Source organism: Stenella coeruleoalba (assembly GCF_951394435.1).
Source record: "Stenella coeruleoalba genome assembly, chromosome: X".
Taxonomy (NCBI): Eukaryota; Metazoa; Chordata; class Mammalia; order Artiodactyla; family Delphinidae; genus Stenella; species Stenella coeruleoalba.
The window spans coordinates 54,912,408-54,932,759 of record NC_137152.1 but is presented as its reverse complement, the minus strand read 5'-3'; the positions used below and the strand labels follow the sequence as shown (position 1 = coordinate 54,932,759).

Genomic DNA, 20,352 nt, shown 5'->3' with positions numbered 1-20,352 from the left:
GAGCAGGGGCTACTCTTCATTGTGGTGTGTGGGCTTCTCATTGTGGTGGCTTCTCTTGTTGTAGAACACGGGCTCTAGGCGCAAGGGCTTCAGTAGTTGTGGCACGTGGGCTCAGTAGTTGTGGCTTGCAGGCTCTAGAGCACAGGCTCAGTAGTTGTGACGCATGGGCTTAGTTGCTCTGCGGCATGTGGGATCTTCCCGGACCAGGGCTTGAACCCGAGTCCCCTGCATTGGCAGGCAGATTCTTTCTCTTTTTTTTTTTTGCGGTACATGGGCCTCTCACTGTTGTGGCCCTTCCCGTTGCGGAGCACAGGCTCCGGATGCGCAGGTTCAGTGGCCATGGCTCACAGGCCCAGCCGCTCTGCGGCATGTGGGATCCTCCTGGACTGGAGCACGAACCTGCGTCCCCTGCATCAGCCGGTGGACTCTCAACCACTGCGCCATCAGGGAAGCCCTAGCAGGTGGATTCTTAACCACTGAGCCACCAGGGAAGTCCTGGATATCTTTGTGTTTATTCTATTTAAAATTTGTTTAGCTTCTTGGACTTGCAGATTTGTATCTTTTTATCAAATGTGGAAGTTTTGGGCCAATATTTCTTTGAGTATTCTTTCTGCTTTTTTCTCTGTCTTCTCTCCTTCAGGGACTCTGATTTTACATACATTGTTGTTGTCTCATGGGTCTCAGGCTCTGTTCATTGTTCTTCATTCCTTTTTCTTTCTGCTCCTCAAACTGAATAATTTCTATTGATCTTACTTTCAAGTTTGTTGAAAGCTGTGCTATGCAGCTGCTTCTCACTAGCTATCTACCTTATGTTTGGTAGTGTATATATGTCCATGCCTCTCTCTCGCTTTGTCACAGCTTAGGGGTAAGACAGGAATAAAGACACAGACCTACTAGACAATGGATTTGAGGATATGGGGAGGGGGAATGGTAAGCTATATGAGGTATTTAAAGTAGTCAAACTCACAGAAACAAAGTAGAATGGTGATTGCCAGTGGTTTAGGGAGGGGCAAATGAAGGGTTATTGTTCAATGGGTAAAGAGTTTCAGTTTTACAAGATGAAAAAGTTCTGGAGATCTCTTGCACAACAATATGAATATAGTTAACACTACTAAATTCTACACTTAAAAATGGTTAAGATGGTACATTTCGTTACATGCTTTTTACCACAATTAAAAACTTTTCTTCTTTTACTATCATTTTACTGGGGTGTTAGGAGACAGCAGAGGTAGTTGTGTGTGCTCAGTCTGACATCTTTAACAGGAATGTGATGCTGGCTTTTTTGTTTGTTTTCTCTGCTTTTTGTTTCCTGTCTACTTTTTCCCACCTTCCTGTGGGTTAGATGAACATTTTTAGAATTACATTTTATCTATATTATTTTTGAGTTCTGTTTTTGTAAGGACAGTCATGATGGATTTAGGATGCACCCTAATCCAGTATTACCTCACCTTGATTATACTGCAAAGACCCTATTTCCAAATAAGGTAAAGTTCACTGGTTCCAGATGGACATGAATTTTGGGAGGAGGGCATTATTTAACTCAGTATAGTCTTGATAGCATAAGTCCTTTTACTTTATTCTTCTTCAATGTTGTTTTAGCTGTTCTGGGCCTTTTACTCTTCTATATTCCTTATAGAGTCACCTTGTCAAGTTTGGTGAAAAACTATTGAAATTTTGATTGAAATGGCATTTGATTTATAATTAATTTGGAGGGTATCACTGTGTTTATAATGTTGAGTCTTCTTATCAATGAATGTGATATGTCCTAATTTATATAGTCGTCTTTAATGTATTTCAACATAGTTTTGTAATTTTCTGTATAAAGATATTTCAGTCAACTTGCTGTCATAAGTGATATCTTAGAGTTTACATTTTTATTTGTCATTGGTTGCATTTCAAAGCAGTTGCTTTTAAATGTTTATTTAATATCCAGCAACTTCTCTGAACTCTTTTATTAATTCTAATAATTTCATCTGTAAAGTTTCTTGGATTGTTTGCATTTGCATGTTTTTACCATCTCTTTCTTTTGTCTCTAGCTCTGTTGCTATCTATTTCACATTATAAATTACTAGATGGACGGACACCTTTCTTTAATATGCTTTGTAGAGTAAATGGACATTGAATTGCATATTGAAAGATATGAAAGGAGACTCATAGCTGGTGTTTAGGGAAAGAAAACATTTGGTATCTTGCACAGAGTTAGAGATGATAAAGGGAAAAGCAAATGTAAAGAGAGGGGAAAGGACTGAATTAGAGGATCAAGGATATGTAACAGAAAAGTAATTATTAACTATGCCTTCGTTAGGATGGGGCTACCAGTAAAGGACCTTGAAGTTCAGAGTTGAGAGTTTGTATATTGTTTAGAAGGTGATTGATAAAACTATACTGTTAGAAAACTCATGATTTTCATTCTAAAGGTCAATGAAATTATTTAGTGTGCTTTTGATGGGCTTAAGGTTTAGACAAGACCTGAAAATCCAGGGCAAGAAATCTTATAATGAGAGGAAATGATCGGATAAAGGTTGGAGAAGAGCTAACTGTAGTGTTATTCACTTAAAAAGAATTAATGAATTAAATAAGCCAACTCTCTTATTTCTGAGACATCCTTCCTGTATCCCAAAACTAGATTAGGAATTACTTAAGGTGTTGACATGATGGCAGAAGGTAATGCTGTATTGTTTAGAGGCAGAGAAATAAAGTGTTTGGAAAATTGTATCTTAGAGCACCAGGAGAAATAACGAATGACCTGTTGTTTATTATTACTGAGACATCTGAGGATTAGAGGAAGCTGAGTAAGGGAGGATTGGAAGGTAAACGTCTTAAAGCCATTAAGGAAGAAAGGCAGGCAATTATCATTCAGTTATTGTTACACAATTATAATTGAACAAAATGTAAAAATACATGATCTATAAATGTTTAAAAGACAGCAAAATCACAAAGAAAAATAACTTGGAACTAAAAAAATAATAGGTTTGCTTTTTCTGAATTTTAAGAACCTAATTTATAAAGTAATTCACAGAAAATGAAATTATCTAGTTAATTAAAAATAAAAAGGGGACTTCCCTGGTGGTCCAGTGGTTAAGATTCCGTGCTCCCAATGCAGCGGGCACGGGTTCAATCCCTGGTCAGGGAACTATCAATAGATACCTCATGCCACAACTAAGAGCCCGCATGCCGCAACTAAAAGATCCCACATGCCATAACTAAAGGTCCTGCACACCTCAACGAAGATCCCGCGTGCTGTAGCTAAGACCCAGCACAGCCTAATAAATAAATAAATAAATAATTTTTTAAGAAGCCTCATACTGAACTCAGAAGTTAGTGATCAAACTCATTTTCAGCTGCAGTATCTAACTGAGTTTTAAAAATCATCTATATAGTCTCATCGTGGCATTGTAAATTAGGTATTCGGTTGGATCTTTTATTTCTGGGCCAGTAGATGTAGCAGTGGCTGGAGTTTCTAGAGATTCCATGAGTTCTGGTCCCATACGTCCGTTTCTATATGACCAATATACAACAGACTTACAGATCTACTTTCTTTGTGTTTTTTTGCCACTGTGTATTACTTGCAAAACGAGATGTTACCACTCCATGGAAGGCCAGGAACGTATTTTTTAAAGAGATATTTGTATAAATCTTAGTACTAAATACCCCATTAGAAATATTTCATGAGGACAGAGATTTTTGTCTGCTTTGTTCACTTATATGTCTCTAAGGCCTAACATAGTACCTAATAGATAAGACATGCTTAGTAAATATTAATCATTGAATATATAAATGAATGAGTGAATGGAGCAGTACTGGTAGTTAAAAGATTTTTTTTCGGTCATTACATTGAAAATATTGTGCAGGTCTCTTGAAAGATATCTTAGTATTTTGTAGCTTTGGTCTTATAAGTTTATTGTTTTGTATTCTTTTCTCCCTTAGGAAGTAGTATATAATGTAAGTACACTTGAAGGGATTGTGAGGGAAGAAAAAAAAACACTGAGGAAATTGAATAAAGACTCAGTACATTTAAATGTTCATCAAAAGTTTTACTTTCCATTTCTCTCTGTGTAAGTTAGTTGCAAGCCTCTCTACAGCAAGTGGGTATAAGCTGCATTATTCCAGTATAGCTACATAACTGGTGTAGCCCTGTGTGAACCTATGGGATCTGGGGCATGTAATGAGTTAAGCTTTTTCTGCTGAAATTTTTCTGCTGAAATGTCGAGAATGCATTTAAATACTTCTGGATTCTTGCCAGACCCACATTACCAAGACTGTTCTTTATTTTAGATTCAAATATGCAGTAGGTCTGATGTGCTCAGGCATGCATATTGAACTTCTGCTTTCTGAATGTACTGTACTGTAATTCAAAGGGAAACTTTTTTGAAGCAAGACAGCTCTTTACACATTACTTATGAATAACTTCCCTCAGATCTTGGATTCTTAATTGAGGATCTGCTTCTGTAGTCTTACTCAGGTTAAACTTATAAAGGACTCCTTTATATGGATATAATCAGTTTCTGGATAGATGGTTTCTACAAATAGTGATGGGATATTTGGGTAAATTATTAGAATTAAGTTTTTTTTCTTTTATGCCATTTCCCAGTATTTTGATGAATGAAAATTCTGTATGATATGACATTCACACAGCGACTGAGATGCTGATTAATCTGTAAGAGTATTTTCCTATGGCATCATTCACATACTTGTTCCTACCTTCATCTCAGTGGTAATTTATGTAAAGAAAATTTTTGTTGCTATCAAGAGATCCATTAAATTAACTTTCTAAAGTCTTATGACTAGATAGTGCTTTGGACACATTTCACGTTTTTTAAAGTTGTCTTAATTTTGAAAGGTATTCATTCATTTTTTTGCCACCCTCAGTGGTGATTTTGTTTTCTTTGAATATACTCTTTTCTAACGCCTTTTACTGAATCTGGCAACCTACAGAGGCATTTTTAGCCTGCTCTTTTGCTGGGCAATGATTAGTTTTCCCATTTCCTGTTACAAAGGACCTTTTAGTAATGTATTGTATTACCTTTCCATAGGTAACTAATGCCACACCCTGAGTATTTTTTAGTTCCTCTTTATATAAATTGAGAGGTTTTGATAAGGATGAGTGGGTTATTTTGATGTACAGAACACTAAGTATGTCTTAAAGACTCTGAAATGCTATAGATTTTTTTAACGTTAAGAGAATCATGAATCTGACGTATCTTGTTTTTTTTTTTTAATATTGTAGAGCGGATATCTTCATATTCTCTGTTATAGCTTTGGAATAGAAACCTACAAGCAGAATAAATATGAAGAAAGTTCTTTCTGGCTCAGGTAATATAAAAAAATAATGAATATAAACTAACGATTATTATCATAGAGTTCAGTTAATACTTACTATAGGGTACTTTGGCAGTTTAAACATTTTCTGATTTCAAAAGTCAACATGCTAAATTTAGTTACTCCTTTAACATGTATTGTTTATTATTCTTATATGTTGCCAGTTGATAGAAAAATGTATTCTATTGTTAATAACATAAAAGCATGTTCTCCCTCCATTCCTCCTGTGTATCTTCATCAAGAATATGGAAATCCTTATTTTTTGCTTTGGTATGTATTGCTGTCTGCTAACCCCAGAGTATAAGGGCAGGTGGGTAAATAGTAGGATCACCTAAAATTATTAGTCTTAAGAGAATCTTGGTATTTTAATATCAGTTAAGTAAGTATATATTAAGCACTTACTATATGCTTAGAACTACACTAAGATTTGTACTGTTGTGTTGAATCTGGAAATACCAGGGAATAGTGCAAAAATATAGCAACTATATGCAAGAATCCTGTGTTTCACTGAATACCTATGCCCAGTACAGGTCCTGACATAATAGTAGATACTCAGTAATTGCTAGTGAATTTCTGTGAAAAATCTATTTTTCTGGAGATGTCACATAAAGTGCTTCGCATTTTCTTTTCCTTTTTAATTAATTAATTAATGGCTATGTTGGGTCTTCGTTGCTGTGCATGGACTTTCTCTAGTTGTGGCGAGTGGGGGCTACTCTTCTTTGCAGTGCGCGGGCCTCTCATTGCAGTGGCTTCTCTTGTTGCAGAGCACGGGCTCTAGGTGTGCGGGCTTCAGTAAGTTGTGGCTCGTGGGCTCTAGAGTGCAGGCTCAGTAGTTGTGGCGCATGGGCTTAGTTGCTCTGCGGCATGTGGGATCTTCCCGGACCAGGGCTTGAACCTGTGTCTCCTGCATTGGCAGGTGGATTCTTAACCACTGCACCACCAGGGAAGTCCCAAGTCTTTTGAATATCAGAAGATTATGGAGTAAAATATAGCAAATCAATTCCTAAATGTTTCCCTTCTTTGAGTATGGGGTTAGTTCTAGTTATTTGGAGATATTCTCTTGATTAGTCTAACTATTGTGAAAATTACATTTACCATTAATGAAATAAATAGAAATATGGTCATTAAGATTATAGTACTCATAGGCGTATATATCTCTAATAAAATACTTATGCAAATAACTTGTTTATGTAAAAGACTTTTTAGAGCTCAAAGATTGATCAAACTCTGTAACGAACTATGCCTGACAGAGCAGGCTTATGCAGTTACAAGAGGTATACTTGTCTCAATTTAGAATGTTTCATACAAGTGGAATATACCTGAAATGTTTATTATAAATCACATTTATCAATTGAATTATTAAAAATATACTAAAGGAGCTAGCTAGTTTAGCATAGGTTTACAACAAGTTTCCTTTAAATGAACAACCTTTTTATAAAGTGAATTGAATGAGTTCTATTCCAGGATTTGGCAGTATTTAGGGGAGCAGCAATCACAAAGGTTATGGCATCAACCTATCAAAAGATTAGTATGCCAAGGAGACAGGAATGGGAAGGACAAAAAAAAAGAAAAAAAGGATACTGTGGTGCCATGGATGGCTTCTGGAAGCTTAAGACTATGGAGGTGAGCCTGTAGTTTATGCCAGAATGAACATAAACATGAATGCTCTCTAGCAACTGCTTATAAGAGTAGGCTGAGGCTTGAAGTGGCATAAATGTAGGTTATTATCGTATATGCCATGGATTGTTGATCTCTTATCTGTCATCATCTTTTTTAGAAAACCGTACAGAAGGAAAATATGACAGTGACAGAGCATGACTGATATTTATATCATAAACTGACTATATCAGATTTTTACTCTGTTTAGTGTCTGTATTATTAGGAACATTATTTGACCCACAGTCATATTTAGATAATAACAAATTTATAGAGCACCACTATATTTTTGACTCTTTTTGTATTCTTGTCACTAGAATGAGATTGGGAAAAAAAGGAAGGACTTGAATTCTAGCCCTAGTTATTATATATTATTTTAATCTTTCTGCCAGATTATTTTTCCACATCTTTTGGGGATATAAAAATAACTTAGTGAAGTATTGTCAAATGCCTTGAAAAGGGTTATATTTTAATGTATTTAAAAAGAGGCAAAAATAATTATCAACATTGTGATACCTACTTTTTAGAATTATTCTAGAGATTAAATACGATGATGCATATATTGTAGAGTATTTAGTAACATGGCTTGGGAAATAGAAACTGCTCAATATATGGCAGTAGCTGCTGCTATTGCTAGGTGATGTGTTTGCTATTTACCGCAAATGGGCACTAATGTGGCTGCTTCACTAGTATATTCTAAAATTTATCACGGTGAAATCAAACACAGATTACTTGTTGACTTCCCAAGTAAAAATATTATAAAGACAGACACCCACATCTTTTTATCATATACTGCCATTCTTGGGGGCAGTTCTTCTTTGTGCTTTAATTATCTGTGTGTTGAGAAAACTGTTGGGAGCAGTTGGTGATACAAGCAGGAATGAATAGCTGCTAATTAAGCACCTTTCTCTGTAGGTTTTGTACTAGAAGGAGGGCATGGAAGGTGAGTGTACTTTCTACAGGCTTAACTCTTTTGAGAACAGTGGATATCTTAAGCTAGTGGTTACATACAATTTGGAAATACCCATTCAGTCTAAAAGGGAAACCCCTCATTTTTTCACAAATGATAAGATACCAAAATTGCTGTAGTATATTAGAATTTTGTTGAAGTAGAAGCCTAGAACATAAAGGGTGGTAGTGGGTATTGCTTATAAAGCTCTTTTCTTTCTCTCAGTTCTTGTTAACAGATCTCAGTTTAGGACCTTGATCAGTCTTTGTCTCCCTCTTGCCTTTTCTTTTGCTAAGAAAACTTCATAAACAGCTGCTGCTTTCCTTAATTTCTGCCACATTTTTTTGCGGGGGGGATTTTTAAAAAATTTATTTATTTTTGGCTGCTTTGGGTCTTCATTGCTGCATGCAGGCTTTCTCTAGTTGCAGCCAGCAGGGGCTACTCTTCATTGCGGTGCGCAGGATTCACATTGTGGTGGCTTCTCTTGTTGCGGAGCACGGGCTCTAGGCACGCAGGCTTCAGTCGTTGTGGCTTGTGGGCTCTAGAGCACAGGCTCAGTAGTTGTGGCTCACGGGCTTAGCTACTCCACGGCATGTGGGATCTTCCTGGACTGGGGATCGAACCCGTGTCCCCTGCATTGGCAGGCGGACTCTTAACCATTGCGCCACCAGGGAAGTCCCTCTGACACACTTTTTTGATTATGTCCCCTTATTAGAGATGCCACAGATTAAGAAAGGTCGCTATAATTCTGAATGAAATTGGGAATCCTTAATCTTACTTTACTGTTGGCGTCAAGGTACCTGCCTCAGTGTATTCAAATGACAAATTCAGTTAGGACTCCATAGAATATAAAATTTCAGATCTTTGAAACGAGCTTTGGAAATATGTTTAAGAGGTTTTCTTGTTTAATAAAGTACAGTTTTTCTTTTTCTCCCCTTTTGTAATTCTTGCTATACTGAGCTCCTCTGTCTGCTCCTGGCAAAGGCAAGAATAAGTAGGTGGGAAGAGACTCTTGATATAGAACTTTCTTCTGTGCTCTAGGGGATTTGTTAGTGGCCTCTCAGTTGCCCTGGTAGAATTTAAATTTAGTGTTTAGTCTTTTAAAGTCCTGTCTAACAATTTGGACATATATTTTGCTGAACTTGGCTTTTTAGAAAGGTTTACAGAAATTGTGCTCTAACTAATTAGTATTATACAAGAAGTACTGTAAACCAAACAATAGAAATGAGTCCAACTCAAAAGGCTTTGCAATTACACTGATTTACTGCAAAGACTTTGGAGATTATTTTTCCCCTGGGAGAAAAATGTCCTCATCCCCATATCTTAGTCATATTCTTTTTCTTTTATCATGATAGAATTTGTTTATTTTTAATTTATTTTAAAAAACTTATTTATTTTATTTATTTATTTTTGGCTGCGTTGGGTCTTCATTGCTGCACGTGGGCTTTCTCTAGTTGCAGTGAGCGGGGACTACTCTTCCTTGAGGTGCGTAGGCTTCTCATTGCACTGGCTTCTTTTGTTGTGGAGCACGGGCTCTAGGCACGTGAGCTTCAGTAGTTGTGGCACGTGGGCTCAGTAGTTGTGGCGCACGGGCTTAGTTGCTCCGCGACATGTAGGATCTTCCTGGACCAGGGCTCAAACCCGTGTCCCCTGCATTGGCAGGCGGATTCTTAACCACTGCACCACCAGGAAGTCCCACCTTAATCATATTCTTTATCAAGGATGATTTTTCCTTGATTTCTAGTAGTTCTTTCTAATTCACTCCTGTGTTCCTTGGAGCTACTGGCTGGTAAACATTTGGGGAGCCTTACTTTTCCCCTTTTGCTGTAAGACCTATTTTCTAATTACGGCAGATTAAATTTGGGAGCGAAGAATCAAAATGAAAGGGTAATATTCATGGATATAGTAAAAATAATGTTTAAAACTTCTTTGCTGATTGGGGACTTCCCTGGTGGTCCATTGGTTAAGACTCTGCACTTCCGGTGCAGTGAGCATGGGGTCGATCCCTGGTCAGGAACTGAGATCTCACATGCCACGCTGAGTGGCCAAATTAAAAATAAATAAATAGAATTAATATTTAAAAAAACTTATTTGCTGGGCTTCCCTGGTAGCGCAGTGCTTGAGAGTCTGCCTGCCGATGCAGGGGACACGTGTTCGTGCCCTGTTTCGGGAAGATCCCATATGCCGCGGAGCGGCTGGGCCCATGAGCCATGGCCGCTGAGCCTGCATGTCCGGAGCCTGTGCTCCGCAACGGGAGAGGCCACGGCAGTGAGAGGCCCGCGTACCGCAAAAACAAAAAACAAAAAACAACAAAAAAACCTGCTTTGCTGATTAAAGCAGTTGTATGTGCTAAATATAAAAATTTAAATGTCGCAGAAAAAGTAATATGGAAAGTAAAAGTCCCCTGTAATCCCACACTCATAAATGCTCAGTATTAACATTTTACTTTGTTCTCTTTATTTTTTTTCAAAAATAGTTTTTAAAAACTCTTAATATATTAAACGACAAGGAAAACGTGAGAATCCTTGACATGTATTTGGAAGATTTAAGGAGTTGTGTTTTTACAAAACGTATAGTAAATAAAGAAGGTTAGTGAAATGAAACTGAGCCCAAAACTATACACAGGAAAATTCCTAATTGGTGACCTCTTGTAGTAGAGACAGTGAAATAAATTGGGAAAATGACAGAAAACATTTGAATTGGATAGAATCCTGAAGAATTGGATAAAACCCTCAAAGTGTTTTGTAAACAATAATCTAATATTGATCTTAATAACTGAAATTTAAATGACCCTGCTGCCTTAACCTACACGTCAGAGACTAAGTGCTTATAAATTTCTGAAGAGGAGAGGCCTTTGTGGGTTACCAAAAATGAGAATATTTCTCAGCTCCTTGTGTGAGGGGCCTGGGTTGCTTTTCTCCTCTCAGCATCCAAAGAAAGCATGATTTCTTTAGCATCCTTCTGAGACCATAAGGTCTCATTTCGTATTTTCTTAAAAACACACACACACACACACACGCACACACACACACAGACACACACACACACACGCAACCTAAACTTAATGTTGCTAGACTTTTGGATGTGAATAAATAATTGGGTAAGTAGTATGTTAGAGGAGGAGTAATTTTTTAGCTCCTTTTCTAACACCATTTTAAATTTCTCTAAAACGAATCTAAAGCCTGTCTTAGTTGGCAGCTAATGTGAGTTGTTTCTTAGTAGTTGGGGATAGTTTTTATGTTAGACGTAGTATCCTCAAGTGGGAAGAGAAGTGTGTTTCTTTCCTGTTCTATAAAACTTTTTGTATCTCTTATGGAATCGAAAGAGGAGAATTTAACAAAAATTATAGTGTTAGTTTCTAAATTTATAGTGCTTAGAGTTAGTAAACCCAGATTATGTAATTTCTATGATGGTTTTAAAAAGTAGTTATGTTTACAATAAGGACAGTATTAATGAGATATTTTTATTTATCAGTATTTAGCCTTTACTATGGTTGTATAGGAATATGTGACACCAGAGGTCTTCTAATAAGGGAAACAGTAAAGGAAATATACATAAATGGATTTATATGCACAAATATTAATGGTTCAGTATATGAGCCCAAGGGCAGTTTGTATCAGTTTTAATGCTACTTAATATTCATTGCTTTATTTTTGCTTCTGTCTCAGCCTGAGACCTTGAGATTTTGACAATATTATCTGTAATCAGGCAGTGTGATCTAGGGAAAGAACACAGAGCTAGCATTAGAAAATCTGTTACTAATCAACTGTGTGACCTTGGGTCACTTACCTAACTACTATGTGCTGTGATATCATCATCTGAAAAATTAGTGCAACATTATTTGTGTAGGTGGCTTGTAATGAAGATAACATAAGTAATACAATAGTACTTTGAAAAGTTAAGGGTATTATATGATCATAGACTATGATAAAATTATTAACTGTAAAAATGATCATATAGAAGACATGTTTTAATGGAAAATGGAATGTATTAGCACCATCTTGTGGAAATATAACAAATTGTATAGTAGAAATTTTAATAAGATAATTTACTATAGATAACACTTTATAGCTGTAAGAACCCTTACAGATCATCTAGTTCAGAAATTAAGAAACTGTTCTGTGGTACCCTTAGGTTCTGCCAGAAGAGCTTCAGAATCTCCTTTAACAGGAGGAGACTTATTCACACTTCTCCAAGATCCCCATCTTGCTTCAGAGAAATTAGACTTTAATCAGTTTCCTATGTAGTATGTCCTTTTAAGATTTTGTTTGAAAAAAATGATTCATCTGCTTAGAGTTTAAAAAATGATATCGATCAACTTCATCTTGTACAGATAAGGAAATGGAAATTTGGAGAGATTAAGAGATTTATACAAGAGATTTATGAATAGTCTTTCTCCAAATGTCAGTAGTGATGTCACCCCTATTTGATTCCTGATTTTAGTAATTTGAGTCTTTTTTCTTCTTGGTTAGTCTAGCCTAGCTAAAGTTTTGTCAATTTGTTGGATCTTTTCAGTGAACCAATTTTTGGTTTTCGTGATTTTCTCTATTGTTTTTTTAAGTATTCTATTCCATTTATTTCCACTGTAATCTTTATGACTTTTCTCCTCTGTGCTTGCTTTAGGTTTAGTGTGCTGGCTTTTTTTTCCCCCTAAGATGAAAGGTTGAGATCTTTTTTAATATTGCTGTTTATGGCTAGGATATTTCCCCTAACCATTGCTTTAGTTCCATCCAGTAAGTTTTGGTATGTTTTGTTTTCCTTTTTCATTCAGCTCAAGGTATTTTCTAATTTCCCTTGTGATTTATTCTTTGACCCGTTGGTTATTTAGGAGTGTGTTGTTTAATTTCCAAATAACTTCTTTTTGTTCTTTACTTCTAATTTATTTCCATGTAAGGAGAGAACATATTTTGTATGATTTCAATCCTGTTAAGTCAACTGAGGCTTTTTAAGGCCTAGAATGTGTTCCATTCTAGAAGAATGTGTAGTCTGCTGTTATCTGGTGCAGTGTGGTGTAGTTGTCTGTTAGGTTAGTAGGTTCATAGTGTTGTTCAAATCTTCTGTATCCTTTTTGATGCTCTGCCTAGTTGTAATATGCATTACTGAAAGTGGGACACTGACATCCCCAAATATCATTGTTTAATTATGTACCTCTCCATTCAATATTGTTGACTTTTGCTTCATGTATTTTGGGGCTCTGTTGTTAGGTCCATATATGTTTATAATTGTTGTATCTTCCTGATGGATTAGCCTTTTTTATCATTACAAAATATCCTTCTTTATCTCTAGTAACATTTTCTTTTGTTTTGAAGTCTGTTTTGTCTGATATTAGTATAGCTATTCTAGTGCTCTTATGGTTGTTATTTACATGGTATATCTTCTTCCATTCCTTTACTTTCATCCTCTTTGTTTCTTTGAATCTAAAGTGTGTCTCTCATCAACAGCATATAGTTGGATCTCGTTTTTGAATTTAGTCTGAAAATCCCTGCCATCTGACTGTATTGTTTAATCCATTCATATTTCATGTTAATATTTTAAAAATTTAATTTGCTTATTTATCTGTTTTATACATACTAGTGTATATATGTCAATCCCAATCTCCCAATTCATCCAACCACCACCACCCCCTCCCACTATCCCCCCTTGGTGTACATACGTTTGTTCTCTACATCTGTGTCTCTATTCTGCCTTGCAAACCAGGTCATCTGTACCATTTTTCTAGATTCCACATATATGTGTTAATATACGATACTTGTTTTTCTCTTTCTGACTTACTTCACTGTGTATGACAGTCTCTAGATCCATCCACGTTTTTACAAATGACCCAATTTCATTCCTTTTAATGGCTGAGTAATACTCTATTGTATATATGTACCACATCTTCTTTATCCATTCGTCGATGGGCATTTAGGTTGCTTCCATGACCTAGCTATTGTAAATAGTGCTGCAATGAATATTGGGGTGCATGTGTCTTTTTAAATTATAGCTCTCTCTGGGTATATGCCCAGTAGTGGGATTGCTGGGTCATCTGGTAGATCTATATTTAGTTTTCTGAGGAACCTCCATACTATTCTCCATAGTGGCTGTATCAATTTACATTCCCACCAACAAAGCAAGAGGGTTCTCTTTTCTCCACTCCCTCTCCAGCATTTTCTGTTTGTAGATTTTCTGATGATTCTAACTGGTGTGAGGTGATACCTCATTGTAGTTTTGATTTGCATTTCTCTAATAATTAGTGATGTTGAGTATCTTTTCATGTGCCTCTTGACCATCTGTATGTCTTCTTTGGAGAAATGTCTGTTTAGGTCTTCATCCCATTTTTTGATTGGGTTGTTTGCTTTTTTGATTTTGAGCTCCATGAGCTGTTTATATATTTTGGAGATTAATCCTTTGTCCATTGATTCGTTTGCAAATATTTTCTCCCATTCTGACAGTTGTCTTTTCGTCTTGTTTATGGTTTGCTTTGCTGTGAAAAAGATTCATTAGTTCGCACTTGTTTATTTTTGTTTTTATTTCCATTACTCTAGGAGGTGGGTCAAAAAAGATCTTGTTGTGATTTATGTAAAAGAGTGGTCTTCCTATGTTTTCCTTTAAGAGTTTTATAGTGTCCAGTTTTACATTTAGGTCTTTAATCCATTTTGAGTTTATTTTTGTGTATGGTGTTAGGGAGTGTTCTAATTTCATTCTTTTACATGTAGCTGTCCAGTTTTCCCAGCACCACTTATTGAAGAGACTGTCTTTTCTCCATTGTATATTCTTGCCTCGTTTGTTGTAGATTAATTGACCGTTGGTGTGTGCATTTATTTATAGGCTTTCTATCCTGTTTCATTGATCTATATTTCTGTTTTTGTGCCAGTACCATGCTGATTTGATTACTGTAGCTTTGTAGTATAGTTTGAAGTCAGGGAGCCTGATTCCTCCAGCTCTGTTTTTTTTTCTTAAGATTGCTTTGGCTATTCTGGGACTTCTGCATTTCCATACAAATTGTGAAATTTTTTGTTCTAGTTCTGTGAAAAATGGCATTAGTAATTTGATAGGGATTGCATTGAATCTGTAGATTGCTTTGGGTAGAATAGTCTTTTTGACAGTATTTATTCTTCCAGTCCAAGAACATGGTATATTTTCCATCTGTTTGTGTCATCTTTGATTTCTTTCATCAGTGTCTTATAGTTTTGTGAGTATAGGTCTTTTGTCTCCTTAGGTAGGTTTATTCCTATGTATTTTATTCTTTCTGTTGCAATGGTGAATGGGATTATTTCCTTAATTTCTCATTCTGATCTTTTGTTGTTACTGTATATGAATGCCAGAGATTTCTGTGCATTAATTTTGTATCCTGCAACTTTACCAAATTCACTGATTGGCTCTAGGAGTTTTCTGGTAGTATCTTTAGGATTATCTATGTATAGTATCATGTCATCTGCGGTGACAGTTTTACTTCTTCTTTTCCGATTTGGATTCATTTTATTTCTTTTCCTTCTCTGATTGCTGTGGCTAGGATATCCAAAACTGTGTTGAGTAATAGTGGCAAGAGTGGACATCCTTGTCTTCTTCCTGATCTTAGAGGAAATGCTTTCAGTTTTTCACCATTGAGAATGATGTTTGCTGTGGGTTTGTCACATATGACCTTTATTATGTTGAGGTAGGTTCCCTCTATGCCTACTTTCTGGAGAGTTTTTATCGTAAGTGGGTGTTGAATTTTCTCAAAAGCTTTTTCTGCATCTATTGAGATGATCATAGGGTTTTTATTCTACAGTTTGTTAATATGGTGTATCGCATCGATTGATTTGCATATATTGAAGAATCCTTGCATCCCTGGGATAAATTCTACTTGATCATGGTGTATGATCCTTTTAATGTGTAGTTGGATTCTGTTTGCTAGTATTTTGTTGAGGATTTTTGCATCTATCTTCATCAGTGATATTAATCAGTAATTTTCTTTTTTTGTCATATCTTTGTCTGGTTTTGGTGTCAGGGTGATGGTGCCCTCATAGAATGAGTTTGGAGTTCCTTCCTCTGCGATTTTGTGGAAGAGTTTGAGAAGAATGGGTGTTAGCTCTTTTCGAAATGTTTGATAGAATTCACCTGTTAAGCCATCTGGCCCTGGACTTTTGTTTGTTTGCATTTTTTTTTTTTTTTCTGCAGTATGTGGGCCTCTCACTGTTGTGGCCTCTCCTGTTGCGGAGCACAGGCTCCCGACGCGCAGGCTCAGCGGCCATGGCTCACGGGCCTAGCTGCTCCACGGCATGTGGGATCTTCCCGGACCGGGGCATTAACCCATGTCCCCTGCATTGGCAGGCGGACTCTCAACCACTGCGCCACCAGGGAAGCCCTGTTTGGATATTTTTAATCACAGTTTCAATTTCATTACTTGTGATTGGTCTGTTCATATTTTCTGTTTATTCCTGGTTCGGCCTTGGCAGGTTATACATTTCTAAGAATTTGTCCATTTCTTCCAGGCTGTCCATTTTATTGGCATAGAGTTGCTTGTTGTAGTCTCTTATGCTTTGTATTTCTGCGAGGTCCATTGTAACTTCTCCTTTTTCATTTATAATTTTATTGATTTGAGTCCTCTCCCTCTTTTTCTTGATGAGTCTGGCTAAAGGTTTATCAATTTTGTTTATCTTCTCAAAGAACCAGCTTTTAGTTTTATTGATCTTTGATATTTTCTCTTTTTCTATTTCATTTATTTCTGCTGTGATCTTTATGATTTCTTTCCTTCTGCTAACTTTGGGGGTTTTTTGTTCATCTTTCTCTAGTTCCTTTAGGTGTAAGGTTAGATTGTTTATTTGAGATTTTTCTTGTTTTTTGAGGTAGGCTTGTATTGCTATAAACTTCTCTCTTAGAACTGCTTTTGCTGCATCCCATAGGTTTTGGATAATTGTGTTTTCATTGTCATTTGTGTCTAGGTATGTTTTGATTTCCTCTTTGACTTCTTCAGTGATCTCTTGGTTATTTAGTAACATATCGTTTAGTCTCCATGTGTTTGTGTTTTTTACATTTTTTCCCCTGTAAATTATTTCTAATCTCATAGCATTGTGGTCAGAAAAAATGCTTGATATGCTTTCAGTTTTCTTAAATTTACGAAGGCTTGATTTGTGACCCCCAATATGTGATCTATCCTGGACAGTGTTTTGTGTGCACTTGAGAAGAAAGGGTAATCTTCTGTTTTTGGTTGGTATGTCCTATAAATATCAATTAAATCTACCTTGTCTATTGTGTCATTTAAAGCTTCTGTTTCCTTATTTATTTTCTGTCTGGCTAATCTGTCCATTGGTGTAAGTGAGGTGTTGAAGTCCCCCAGTATTATTGTGTTACTGTTGACTTCCTCTTTTATAGCTGTTAGCAGTTGCCTTATGTATTGAGGTGCTCCTGTCTTGGGTGCATATATATTTATAATTGTTATATCTTCTTCTTGAGTTGATCCCTTGATCATTATGTAGTGCCCTTCCTTGTCTATTGTAACATTCTTTATTTTATACTCCATTTTATCTGATGAATATTGCTACTCCAGCTTTCTTTTGATTTCCATTTGCGTGGAATATCTTTTTCCATCCCCTCACTTTCAGTCTGTATGTGTCCCTAGGTCTGAAGTGGGTCTCCTGTAGACAGCATATATATGGGTCTTGTGTTTGTATCCATTCAGCGAGCCTGTGTCTTTTGGTTGGAGCATTTAATCCATTCACATTTAAGGCAATTATCAATATGTATATTCCTGTTGACATTTTCTTAACTGGTTTTGGTTTGTTTTTGTAGATCCTTTTCTTCTCTTGTGTTTCCCACTTAGAGACATTCTTTTAGCATTTGTTGTAGAGCTGGTTTGGTGGTGCTGAATTCTCTTAGCTTTTGCTTGTCTGTAAAGCTTTTGATTTCTCCATCAAATCTGAATGAGATCCTTGCCAGGTAGAGTAATCTTGGTTGTAGGTTCTTCCCTTTCATCACTTTAAATATATCGTGTCACTCCCTTCTTGCTTGTAGAGTTTCTGCTGAGAAATCAGCTGTTAACTTCATGGGATTTCCCTTGTATGTTATTTGTCATTTTTCCCTTGTTGCTTTCAGTAATTTTTCTTTGTCTTTAATTTTTGTCAATTTGATTACTGTGTGTCTCAGTGTGTTTCTCCTTGGATTTATCCGACCTGGGATTCTCTGTGGTTCGTGGACTTGGGTGGCTATTTCCTTTCCCATGTTAGGGAATTTTAGACTATAATCTCTTTAGATATTTTCTCTGGTGATTTCTCTCTCTCTTCTCCTTCTGCGACCCCTATAATGCAAATGTTGGTGCGTTTAATGTTGTCCCAGAGGTCTCTTAGGATGTCTTCATTTCTTTTAATTCTTTTTTCTTTATTCTGTTCTGTAGCAGTGAATTCCACCATTCTCTCTTTCAGGTCACTTATCCGTTCTTCTGTCTCAGTTATTCTGCTATGATTCCTTCTAGTGTATTTTTCATTTCAGTTATTTTATTTTTCATCTTTGTTTGTTCTTTGATTCTTCTAGGTGTTTGTTCTGTAATTCTTCTAGGTGTCTGTTAAGTATTTCTTGCATCTTGTTGATCTTTGCCTTCATTCTTTTCCGAGGTCCTGGATCATCTTCACTGTCAGTATTCTGATTCTTTTTCTGGAGGGTTGCCTATCTACTACATTTAGTTGTTTTTCTGGGGTTTTATCTTGTTCATTTATCTGGTACATAGACCTCTGGCTTTTCATTTTGTCTCTCTTTCCGTGAATGTGGTTTTCATTCCACATTCTTCAGGATTGTAGTTCTTCTTGCTTCTGCTGTCTGCCCTCCTCATGTGTAATATTATTTTTGGATTTATACCTGATATTTTGCTTTTTGTTTTCATGTTTTGTTTCATAACTACTTTCCCCCTCTTTTTCACCTTTACTACCTCCTTTTGTCTTAAAAGTGGATATTTTTTGAAAAGTAATGCATTTATTTTTTATTGTGGTTATGTATATATCATAAAATTTGCTATTTTAATCATTCTAAGTATAATTCAGTGACATTAATTACATTAGCTCTGTTATGCACCTCTCATCACTATTTCCAAAACCTTTTCATCAACCCAACAGAAACTCTGTAACTGTTAAACATTAGCTCCTACTTCCTCCCTCCCGCTCATCCGCAGAAAGCTAATCTGCTTTCTGTCTCTATGAGTTTGCCTATTCTGTGTACTTCATATAAGTGGAATCACACAATATTTGTCCTTTTGTGTCTGGCTTATTTCACTTAACGTGATATTTTCCAGTTTCATCCATGTTGTATAATGTATGGATACTTCACTCCTTTTGTTTTTTTCTTTTAACTCATGACTTATTTTACTGTGGTAAAATGTATATAACATAAAGTTTACCATTTTAACCATTTTGAAGTGTATAATTCAGTGGCACTTAAGTACATTCACAGTGTTGTGCATCCATTAGCACCTTCCATTTGCAGAATGTTTTCATCACTCCAATCAAATTCTATTCCCATTAAACAATAACTCAACTCCTCCCACTCCTCTCAGCCCCTGGTAACCTCTATTCTACTTTGTCTCTATGACTTCGCATATTCTAGGTTGATCATATAAGTAGAGTCATATATTATTTTTTCTTTTTTGATTGGCTTATTTTACCTAGCATAATGTTTTCAGGTTCATCCATGTTGTAGCATGTATTAGTATTTTGTTGCCTTTTATGGATGAATAATATTGTTTTATGGATTTACCACATTTTGTTTATCCATTCATCAAGTGATGAACATTTGGGTTGTTTCCATCTTTTTTGCTATCGTGAATAATGCAGCTATGAACATTGGTATATAACTCTGCTTGAGTCCCTGCTTTCAATTCTTTTGTGTATATACCTAGAAGTGGAATTGCTGGGTCTTAAGTGGGTATTTTATACTGTATCATTTAAATTTATTGAGCAATTTCAAAAATTATATATTCTTTGAGTTATTTTCTTTCTGGTTGTTCTGGGGCTTACAACATACATCTTAATTTATTAGAAGTTACTTCGGATGTATGCTAACTTTATTCCAGTAAAATATAGGAACTTCTATATAACTCCATTCCCTTCTCTCTTTTCTTTGCTATTATTTTTATACATATGATGTCTGTATATATTTTAAAACTCAAGAATATATGCTTATAATTATTGCTTTATATAATCTTAATGTATTCCAAAGAGTAGAGAAAAAAGGAGAGCATAAATATATTTATAGAATTTTAAAATATATTGACCTTCTTATCAGTTTTGGTTTTCTTCATTTATTCATGTAGATTTGAATTACCATCTGGTGTCATTTCCTTACTCTAATTATAATTTCATTCCAACCTGTGCTTCTTTATGTTGTTATTGTCAAATATATTACATATGTAATGCCCCAACAATAAAATTTTATGGACTTTTATACAGGTGCTTTTTAAATAAGAAAGGAAAAAGAAGAAATAT

The 20,352-nt window shown here is 35.8% G+C and overlaps 1 protein-coding gene across 5 annotated transcripts in view; it reads left to right on the top strand.

The window, feature by feature from the left end:
* TEX11 (testis expressed 11) overlaps positions 1-20,352 on the top strand; it is a 373,435-nt gene that overhangs the window by 134,018 nt on the left and 219,065 nt on the right. For all 5 annotated transcript variants that reach the window (XM_079911723.1, XM_079911722.1, XM_079911724.1 and 2 more), the window contains exon 9: positions 5,228-5,313. In XM_079911723.1, coding sequence (XP_079767849.1) covers positions 5,228-5,313 — 86 coding nt within the window. The remainder of the gene's footprint in view (positions 1-5,227; positions 5,314-20,352) is intronic.